The 11,654-nt window shown below is 35.2% G+C and overlaps 1 protein-coding gene across 1 annotated transcript; it reads left to right on the forward strand.

The window, feature by feature from the left end:
- Positions 1-485: 485 nt before the first annotated feature.
- syt5b (synaptotagmin Vb) lies at positions 486-11,601 on the forward strand. The gene is made up of 9 exons (XM_048174306.1): positions 486-647; positions 2,254-2,460; positions 4,789-4,970; positions 6,353-6,451; positions 6,548-6,715; positions 7,571-7,738; positions 7,859-7,973; positions 10,521-10,654; positions 10,784-11,601. Exons 2-9 carry the CDS (start codon positions 2,286-2,288, stop codon positions 10,991-10,993), a joined length of 1,251 nt encoding a protein of 416 aa, XP_048030263.1. The 5' UTR covers positions 486-647; positions 2,254-2,285; the 3' UTR covers positions 10,994-11,601.
- Positions 11,602-11,654: the final 53 nt, after the last annotated feature.

The raw sequence follows: 11,654 nt of genomic DNA on the forward strand, positions 1-11,654 counted from the left end.
AAAGCAGTAAATTTAGATCAATAGCAGTATAGAGATTATCAAAAATGACTGTAACACTGAACATGCTTGGTAACAATACTTTTTGGTTTATTGATTGAAAAAAACTGCATGTGTAATCCGTGATCAAACAGATTATCAGGGCAGAAAGGCTATTTTCATCCACAACGTGTCCCAGATGGGAACAATGATGTCGAGCATGATGTTTATGTGGATTAGATGGGCAGTTGATGCACTGCAGCCACATAAATAAGAGCTCTCAACGGAAATGAGCACAAGATTAACATATATTCATCCCGGGGGAGAGTTTTCTTTTTTTTTTTTTCCCCTCTTTTTTTTCAGTAACATACCTAAAACAAAGATAGGAGTGTGGTTTATATGACTGGTGAATTTATGGAGAACCATTCTATAACTGCATAACAGATGTGATGGGGAGGGGGAGAGAGATTAGTGGTGCTTTAATGATTTGAAAGCACTTGAGCTTAAAGCTGATGGGGAGGGGGTTAAACCACCAGCACACACTTATCACAATATACACAATTCAGCATGTCTGCCTGAGAGCTGCTGGACAAACAAGCCTTGACATCTTCTTAATGTTAACTTAGGAAGGTATTTCCCACCCAACATATCCAGAGGAATTCATTTATCAGGTAGGACGCGATCTTTTTTTCTTCTTCTTCTTTTTTCTTTCTTTTTTTTTTCTTTTTATTTATACAGAGGCATTCTTTCATTTTCATATCACACTTTAGCAGACCTGACAGGACACACACCAGCAATGGAGACATTATCAGAACAAATTATTTCAGTTTTGTCAAATATGTAATGAAAGGCGATTTTAATGCATACATTTGTGCATTACCATCGTAACCTGTTGCTGAGGATCCGCGCGAATGACGTTTGCATTCCTGCGAATGGTGCAGCGCGTGTAGAGAGCGCAGGGCGCGTCCACGCTTACTACAGCTTTTAAAAAATAACTTGTGTATTTCATGCTGCTATGGGAAATGCGGAAGCTCACAAAGTATTTTGATGTATGTATATGATGTATAAATACTACAATGGAGATATTTTTATTGAAAATCAAGACGTAACAATTTATGTTACGAACTAGCAAAAATAATCTTGGTGTAAAATGACCCAGGCTGTTATGATAGCGTAGATGAAGGGGTTACAGCAATTGTTTCACCAAATTAGTTGATATCTGAACATATTTTAAGTTAGTTAAGTAAATAAAGCAATGTTAGTTGACAAATGAATCGTGATTGAAGCAGTCAACCCGTTTTATACTTCACTACACATCCATTCCCTCATGATTATGGAAAACAATTCGTTTCACTCAAGGTCCAATGTTTCCACTTTTCATATTCCTCCAAATATTTTGTTTTGTAATGTTTAGCCACAGTTGGCATTTTTACAGGTGGCTTTAGCACCAAGAATATGAGGTCTTGTTAGCCTACCTGCAAAAAAGGTTGATTTAATCATATTGAAATAAAATCATAAGTATTTAAGAATTCTCATGAATCTGAAAACAAAATTAGACATTGCACAAAAGAACTGGAACATTTTAATGATAAACAGGTATTTAGTGGTGCTGTTTCTTGTCATTTAGTGTTTTGAGACAGGAACAATCTGAATGAAATGTTAATGAATGAATCAGTCAATCAATGAATGGAAGAAAACTATAAATTCTCAAATAGGTATCTTGTTTATCTGAGTTATCTGAGCTTTGGAATATTGTTTTCCTCCCATAATCTCGTTAAGCATGAGATAGAGAAAGCGAGAGACCAGTAGAGTGGGGGGTGGATGGATGGTATGGCAGAGGAGGGTAAATACATCATGGATTAGAATCAGCCATTTTTTTTATCTAGCTTTAGGGAACATACATGTAGAAAAAATATTATGTCAGGAGGTATCAGATCAACTTTTGAATGTGTGAACAGACTGTATATTCAGTGTACAGTACAGAATTAGTCATAACTGTATAAGACTAATTGTTTGAGCTGGTTTTAGCACTGACTCCTGTGCTGTCATGTTTCCAAGGAAACTCAGATTCTCTTTGGCAATTAAAAAAAAAAAAAAATCAATGTAATCACGATCATATTCTGAGCCAAGATTCTTTTCTTGGTAAAAGAAAAGAACAGGAAAAAAACTCTTCAGCAAGTCAAGAATGGCATTTTTCATTTCTTTACAGGTTTTGTGAGATTTATTGAACAGTGTTTTCTATACATCCTCTGTCTTTTTGTGTTGTGTTATTTTTAGGCTGTGTATTTGATTCTTGAAACACACTTGGCATGAGGTTTGTGAATATGGGTGTCCGTGTTCGGCGAACTGCTGAACCGGCAGAACCAGAACCAGAACCTGAACCACATCCAAAACCAGAACATGAGCACCATCCTGCTCCCCCAACTCATCATGACTATGAAAACATGAAGAGCAAGTTCATGAATGAACTGGAACATCTTCCATGTAAGTATCTACATTTTCCAATTGACCCTTTGCAAAGACCCGCCCCCTTAGTTACTGTTGCTTTGTCCGACAAGCCATGGCGTTGTCACGCCACACAGAGTGAAAAAAAAAAAAAAAAAGAAAAAAAAAAAGACAGAGCAGGTTACTTTTGATATGAAACAAAGTCTCAGCTTTCAAATTGTTTAAGAAATTCAAACAATAAAAATCATTTTGTGGCTCTTTAATGTGTCGTGACAGATTGCTGTAGCGCCTCAGCTCAAGCGGCTCGTGAACCGATCATCTCTTCCTACTAGTTCATTTATAGCATCAAATAAACATGAATGAACATGAGAAGAAATGTTGTTTCAAACGCGGAAGTACGTCAGTCCACACCATTATTCACGTTCAAGTCCACCGAGGTTAATCTTCTAACTCCTGACTGCTTTGTCGGACAAAATGGTGGATTCGTTATGATTGGTAAGATCGCCTGTCAATCAAACTCCAGGCGAAGGGTCAATTAGCATAAAAGTGTAAGCGAGCAAAGAGTAGGACCAATTTACTTTCTTGCATCATAATTATAAATATAGCATTAAACAGTGCATTTCATGTTGATATTTAGTACAAAAGCACTGGAATTTTTGTATCACTTCACTTTTGAATTGCATTTCTTTGTATTTCCACATCTTTCTATCAGTCTGTTAGGGGTTTAATGGTACACAAACATGATGGTTCGGTACGTATCTCGGCTTTAAAAGTCAGGGTTCGGTACGGGTTTGGTACAGCAGGGGGAAGAAAATTATTACCTTTTATTATTAAACTATGTTTTTTTTTTTTTTTTTTTTAACAAATGTGTCTCTCTATGTTTAAATAAATTATAATTAAAATGTTCTTAAGGATAAGAAATCTATCTTAGCTAATGCTGTATAACTATATATGGAGCCCTTTCTTGCACATTACTATAATATTAAAGTAAAGTAAAGTAAAGTAAACAACATATTTTGTCGATCCTGGAACATTCCTGTCCAGAAATGTAATCTTTAATCCTATCTCAACCCCTAAACCTTTCTCTACCCATAAATTATCCCTAAAATCAGAGGGAAACGAAATGTGAATAACACTGATGTGGAAGCACCTGACACTGGTTGTAAGTCTAAACTTGACATAAACTGTAAATGTGTCTCTCAAATCTGATTGGTTGATTGGAAAGTTGCTCCAGGACCAGGTTTTTCATGAACTTCTAAATCTTCAAATATAAAGTTAATTTTCTATTCCAATTCATTTTTGAAATATAATCATTTACACAGTGGCTGTCATAACATGAGATTTCTAAGTAAAAGTAAGTAAGTTAAGTAAATATAATGAATAGGCTAATAAGGTGCTTATGTAGCCCCTCCAGTTCGCACCTGCCCGCTCCAAGCAGGACGCGAACCCCAGTCCGTTCGCATGGGAGTCAGGTGTTCTAATAAGGAGGCTAGAGGCTGCAACCTCTAGAGTTAGTCGCCAGAGCATCTCTTGAGATCAGAGGAGTGAGGTTTACACACACAGCACTTACCAGCCTACGTCTGTTACACTTATACAAAATGCTCCTCTCTACAGTTAATTTCGCTAGTGAACTAACTTGCTGTCGACACTAAATGCCTGAGGTAAATGTAATGCGTGAGATATTCTCAAGCTGATTTATTGATATCTTTCCACAGTTGAAACACTGGTTGAGAGATTACATGTCTCTTCTTCTTCTGTGCTTTTTACTGTTGTGGCAGTTAGCAAACAACGTTGCATTACCGCATGCACCCCCTTCTGGATTGGAGTGTTGATCGGCTGTGACTGACTGTATTCGTCATATGCACCGAACTGTGACAATCTATCTATCTATCTATCTATCTATCTATCTATCTATCTATCTATCTATCTATCTATCTATCTATCTATCTATCTATCTATCTATCTATCTATCTATCCAATAATTAATTAATGTGTATGTGGGAAGGGGGGATCAGCCAGTTCATTTATTACATTTATAAATAATTCTGTTCAGTTCCTCAACTCACTGTGCTTAATGTCATTAAAATACAAAATACACTGATCTTGTTGTGACTGTGTAACCTGACAGGACACAATATCATTCTTCAATTTCATCTATTCTCTATTCTCTATTTAGTCATTTGATAGAAAGTCAAATTACATAAATGGAGCACTTTAATTTGAATGTTTTTGTTCAGCTTTACAGACAATGATAATTTCAAATTAAAAGCACATTGAGTTGATGTGATAAGACACTATTGAGTATTGTCCTGTGTGCTCTGCTGTACCTGTTTCCATGGAGACTGACCTGCTGTCTTTTCCCTGTAGTGCCGATGTGGGCTGTAGGAGCCATTGTGGTGGTGGTTCTCGCCCTTGTGGCTTGTTTTACGTATTGCATGTTCAAGAAATGCTTTGGAAAGAAGAAGAAATCCAAGAAAGCTCGAGAGAGGAAAAGAGCAGCACGGAGAAAAATAGAAGGGACTGAAGGAGAGGGTGAAGGAGAGCATAAGGTGCAAGAACAATACAGGTTACAATTTATTTTAAGGTGACATTGTTACAGTGTAATTACATAAATAAGTGCTGAGTAATAATAATTACCTGTACTTACTATAAGTTTAGGGTTTGGTTTAGGGTAAGTTACTTCTAATTATGCATAACTGTTATTACTAGAGTAAGTACATATAACATGTGCAACTATGTCACCTTAAAAATAAAGCGTTAGCCTACCGAAATACACAAACAAAACTTCAATTTCAAGTTTTTTTTTTTTTAATTTTCATTATGATTCATCATATATATATATATATATATATATATATATATATATAGTACAGTCCAAAAGTTTGGAACCACTAAGATTTTTAATGTTTTTAAAAGAAGTTTCGTCTGCTCACCAAGGCTACATTTATTTAATTAAAAATACAGTAAAAAACAGTAATATTGTGAAATATTATTACAATTTAAAATAACTGTGTACTATTTAAATATATTTAACAAAGTAATTTATTCCTGTGATGCAAAGCTGAATTTTCAGCATCGTTACGCCAGTCTTCAGTGTCACATGATCCTTCAGAAATCATTCTAATATGCTGATTTGCTGCTCAATAAACATTTATGATTATTTTCAATGTTGAAAACAGTTGTGTACTTTTTTTTTCAGGATTCCTTGATGAATAGAAAGTTCAAAAGAACAGCATTTATCTGAAATACAAAGCTTCTGTAGCATTATACACTACCGTTCAAAAGTTTGGGGTCAGTAAGAATTTTTATTTTTATTTTTTTGAAAAGAAATTAAAGAAATGAATACTTTTATTCAACAAGGATGTATTAAATCAATCAAAAGTGGCAGTAAAGACATTTATAATGTTACAAAAGATTAGATTTTAGATAAACACTGTTCTTTTGAACTTTCTATTCATCAAATAATCCTGAAAAAAAATATTGTACACAAATATTTTGTACAATTGTACACATTAAATGTTTCTTGAGCAGCAGATCAGCATATTAGAATGATTTCTGAAGGATCATGTGACACTGAAGACTGGAGTAATGATGCTGAAAATTCAGCTTTGCATCACAGGAATAAATTACTTTGTCAAATATATTTAAAGAGTACACAGTTAGTTTAAATTGTAATAATATTTCACAATATTACTGTTTTTTACTGTATTTTTAATTAAATAAATGTAGCCTTGGTGAGCAGACGAAACTTCTTTTAAAAACATTAAAAATCTTAGTGGTTCCAAACTTTTGGACTGTACTGTATATACATACACACACATACACTCACACAGACATTTTGTGAGCACAATTTCCTTATATTAGAGATATTTTGTATTAATTTACATATTACATAGACACACTGTATAAAATATGACTATCAATCTTGCAGGAGGAAGGAGAAAAGAAGGAGGGAGAAGAGCAAAAAGAGGAGCATGAAAATCTGGGAAAACTGGAATTCTCTTTGGATTACAACTTCACTGATGCTCAGGTACATTCCTGATGCATGAAAATACTTATTAAAAAGTTGTGACGATGTCACTGTATCAAGAAAATGGAATAAACATGTCTAATTTTGTGTCAACAGCTGATAGTTGGAGTTCTTCAGGCTCAAGATCTTCCTGCTATGGATATTGGCGGCACATCTGACCCATATGTAAAAGTTTACCTGCTTCCAGACAAGAAGAAGAAGTTTGAAACAAAAGTCCAGCGCAAAAACCTCTGCCCTGTGTTCAACGAGACCTTTATCTTCAAGGTTTTTTTTTTAAATTGTTGTTGTGTGTTTACATACTGTAGTATGTAGCCAGATTCTGTACATGATGATTTATATATATGTGTTAGCGTGAACATGTGGTTGTCTGGTATGACTCGTAACATTTTATTGTATGTAGTTTTGTCTTTTTGAGTGTTTTAGCATTCGTTTAGTTCCACCTGTAGTTTGTTTGTCCATTTCTCTCTCTCTCTCAGGTTTTGTGTCAGGGTTTTGTCTCCTTGTGTGGCATCCTAAGTTCCCAGAAATCCCTGCTTCCCTACTCTGGTTTTGTCATTCATGTTTTGATTGACAGCTGTCCAGGTATCACTGATGTTATATACGTTTTTGAAGGAATAGTTCACGTAAAAATGAACTAATATTTTATTTTTTTATTATAATATTTGTAATTTATTCACGCTCATGTTGTTCCAAACCATACAACTGTTCTTTCAAATAAGGAAAGATTTTGAAGAATGTTCACACTGTCCTTTTCTATACAGCAACAGTTCATAGTGACCACATCTGTCACATGGTCACCATAGACTTACATTGGAAAAGAGCTGCATAAACATTCTACTTTTTTTCTGTTCCAACATAAAGGTGACTAAATACTGGCAAATGTGCATTTTTGGGATGAATTATTCCTTTAATTACCTGCATCAGGAAGCATTTATTTGAAATGGTTTCTGATGTTGCTGAATTTCTTTTTGGGATTGTCAGCTTAGTAGAGACATCTCAATGTTTTATGACATATTAACACCAGAAAATTGCTTTATACAAAATGCTGATAGACTAATTTGTGCTAATATGTTTGTGTTTCACATGTTCTTTGTTTCTGCTTCTCATCATGCATTATAGATTCCCTATGCTGAGTTGGGTGGTAAAACTTTGGTGCTTCAGGTGTTTGATTTTGATCGGTTTGGTAAACATGATGTGATTGGCCAGATAAAGATTCCTATGAACTGTGTGGATCTCGCACAGCCACTGCATGAATGGAGGGATCTCGAAAATGGAGAAAAGGAGGAGGTACATAAGATTTCCTGTCAATATTTGTATCTATTTTGTATATTCTGGTTTGAGTTCTCAGGTATGCCATCATTCGTCCCTGGCTTTATAAACTGTATATTCTAAATTTGTCTTCAACAGGAGAAACTTGGAGATGTTTGTATTTCTCTACGTTATGTGCCCACTGCTGGTAAACTCACCGTCAACATAATGGAGGCCAAAAATCTGAAGAAAATGGATGTTGGTGGTTTATCAGGTACAATTCAAATATCATTTTAAATATTTAAATAGATCTGAATTAAATTAAATCTATGAAATAGCATAAATTAAAAGGTAGCCTACACTTTGTAACTTTTGGCCCTCTAGTGGTTAAACAAAACTGCATACATTTTGCGAAAGAACATTGTTTTGGTTGTGCTTCGGCTCTGTGTGACTGTGCAGATGAATATAGTTATTCTGCTGCTCACAAAACATTCACTACTAGACTTAAAGGTGCAATATGTAAGAATAAATAAAGAAAAATATCCAAAAACCACTTGGCCAGTGTTATATATTTTGTTCACTTGAGTACTTACAAATCGTGAGAAAATTGCAATTTTAACCAAGGCTCTGGGATGTGTGAGGAGTCAGCTGTCAATTGCGTCATACCTAGTTACCCTCGGTTTCCGGTTTTATTTTGTAGAAACCATGGAAACACCAAAGACGCTTTAATATATTACATGTTTTAATAGACAAGGGAACAACTGTTTGGTTAGAAAACTAATTATTGTTATATAGCTCAACACGTTTTGTCTAATTGTTTTAATCAAATTTTTTGTGAGTACCATGCTTTACCATGCCTCAGAGAAAAACACTATTTTGTCAAGTAGCTAACATAGCATAATCAGATGCAGCTTTATTTTTAGTAACAGTAACAGAATTTCTCCATCATACAATTCGTTTTAAAATGAATTGCATGCCATGTATCAGCGCAAGCCATCCAGCATTTATTAATATGATATTCTAAAATCGATCTAGCAAAAATTGAAATGTATCTAATATGATCAACAGAGCTGCGTTACCTCATACTCATGACCAGAACAGCGGAAGCAGTGACCGCAACCGTGGCATAATAAAAGTTCCGCTGCTCGTGAGACGTGTTTTGCGCAATCGCTCCAGCGGCCTCGCTCAGCTCCCACAACACTCTGTCCTGCTCTGCTTCATACTACAGTAACGTTATTAATCGCATCCATGAACATGATTTCTTCCCGAGTCCTATCCCGATTATTTCCACCGGCTGTGATGTGAAGACCACATGTCCCAAGATTCAGCGCTCAAACTTGGCATCATCAAGCTACGCCTTTGTTTTGACTAGGCCTCTAGCGACCTTTAGCGGACAGAAAATATTACATATTGCACCTTTAAATGTGCCCTAGAATTAAAAATTGAATTTACCTTGGCATAGTTGAATAACACGAGTTCAGTACATGGAAAAGACATACAGTGAGTCTCAAACTCCATTGTTTCCTCCTTCTTATATGAATCTCATTTGTTTAAAAGACCTCCGAAGAACAGGCGAATCTCAACATAACACCGACAGTTACATAACAGTCGGAATCAAATAATATGTATGACCCCAATATTTGCATATGCCAGCTCATGTTCAAGGCATTAGACAAGGGCAGCCAGTATTAACGTCTGGATCTGTGCACAGCTGAATCATCAGACTAGGTAAGCAAGCAAGGACAACAGCGAAAAATGGCAGATGGAGCGATAATAACTGACATGATCCATGATAACATGATATTTTTAGTGATATTTGAAAACTGTCTTTCTAAATGTTTCGTTAGCATGTTGCTAATGTACTGTTAAATGTGGTTAAAGTTACCATAGTTTATTACTGTATTCACGGAGACAAGAGCCGTCATTATTTTCATTATTAAACACTTACAGACTGTATAATTCATAAACACAACTTAATTCTTTACAAATCTCTCCAACAGTGTAGCATTAGCCGTTAGCATATGGCAATTGATCTGTTCAATAAAATACCTTACTCACCTGTTAATAAAGTAATAAAAACACGTCACTTACGGAACTAACGCGGCGCCAGTTCCATTTTTTCCAAAAGTTGAATAGGGAACATACAGCATAAGCTTTTTGAAGAATATGGAAGGCGGTCTGGCGGAAGCACTTGCGAGGTGATCGTTTGTGTTTATAAAGCGTATACATTTTTATTTTATTTTTTAGAAAATGAATGATCGTTTCGCTAGATGGATAAATTATCAAGAAATTTTAATTTTTTCCTATCCTTTAACAAGGGTAATGAGAAATAGCTAAAAGTAATCAGGAATAATGAGTCTGGGTAATTGGTTATTGTAAATGCAGTCCATGATGAGATAACAAAGACAGAAGGAGTGCCCTCTGGTGGACACTCCATCATAGACACTCCAGCTGGCAGGCGTGACAAATACAAACACTTATAATAGGCTTACCATAGTGAATTCTGTTTTGGAAGAAGGATTGATGATGTATTCATAGTTATTATTCAAATTTTGTTAATTTTGAAAAAAAGTTATAGAGTACCTTTAAATCTGAAATTTATTATATTGAATTAAATATTAAATTAAATTAAATTATTCCATATATTTGATTTTTATAGTATTTTTCTAAAATGTGGAAAATACTGCTAACTTTAGATTGAGTAGGTTTGTCCAAAACTACTCAAAACGTAAATTTTATGTTTAATTTTAAGTTCTTGTGAAAAATATTTTTTACATTTGCATTTAAACCACTTTGATAATGACCCTACTTCCTGTGTCAGATCCGTATGTGAAGATTGTGTTACAACATAACGGAAAGCGTCTGAAGAAGAAGAAAACTACAGTAAAAAAGAACACATTGAACCCATACTTCAATGAGAGCTTCAGTTTTGAGGTCCCATTTGAACAGATTCAGGTGATGTGTGATCATTCTTGCATCTGATATTGTGTCTATTACTATACATGTACAAATTTGAATAGGTCATTTATTGATGACCAAATTGGAATAAATTCATATTCTAAAGTCAAATCTATTCAAATGCAGAAAGTCCAACTCCTCATCACTGTATTTGACTACGACAAGCTGGGCAGCAACGACCCTATCGGCAAAACCTTAATTGGTTATGGCGCCACAGGTGTCGGCCTACGCCATTGGTCAGACATGCTGGCCAATCCCCGGCGTCCAGTGGCCCAGTGGCACGTACTTCAACCAGAGGAAGAGGTGGATGCTGCACTGAAGGCGCCACATCGCTAACCGTCGTCATGGTAACAAGTGGGTAATATACCCAGAGTACGCTCACATCCAGGGTAACAGTGAATAATCCATCTACTGAGCAACTTAGTGAATGGCACTGATAGGCACTGCATGCATCAGCTTTACTAGCATGACCAGTGATCTTTACTATTTATGTTTCATGGAAGCATTGCAGAGTTATAGCTTCACACTTAATGTTTTCTCTCCCAAGGTACTTTTGTGTTACGTGAAGATCGTCATGATTTGTTATGAGTTGTATTTCTAAATGCATGTTTTTACGTTTGGAGTAGATATGTTTTCTTTATGGTAACTGTCACTCTGCATGCTTTCGTAAGTTATTTTTGTGTTAAAGATGTGATGATGACTTGTTGCTAATTTTGGAGTATGTCTATGATTTTTGGCAAATATAAAAATGAGATAAGAATTAAAATCTTCTCTTCTGCAGTTAATAGCTATGCAAATGACAACAGTTCGAATAGTTATATTTATATAAATAGATTGCTATTGTCATATAACTCACTAATTTATTTTGGTCCACTTTTGTATCCCAATGCTAAAGTCAGTTTGTGTTTGAAAATGCAAATCAAATTAAACAGATGTATCACTTGTTTCTTGTGTGTGCTCTGTTTAACCACACTTTTAATGTAATGCAACAATAAAT

The sequence above is a fragment of the Megalobrama amblycephala genome, linkage group LG22, assembly GCF_018812025.1.
Source record: "Megalobrama amblycephala isolate DHTTF-2021 linkage group LG22, ASM1881202v1, whole genome shotgun sequence".
NCBI classification, from domain to species: Eukaryota; Metazoa; Chordata; class Actinopteri; order Cypriniformes; family Xenocyprididae; genus Megalobrama; species Megalobrama amblycephala.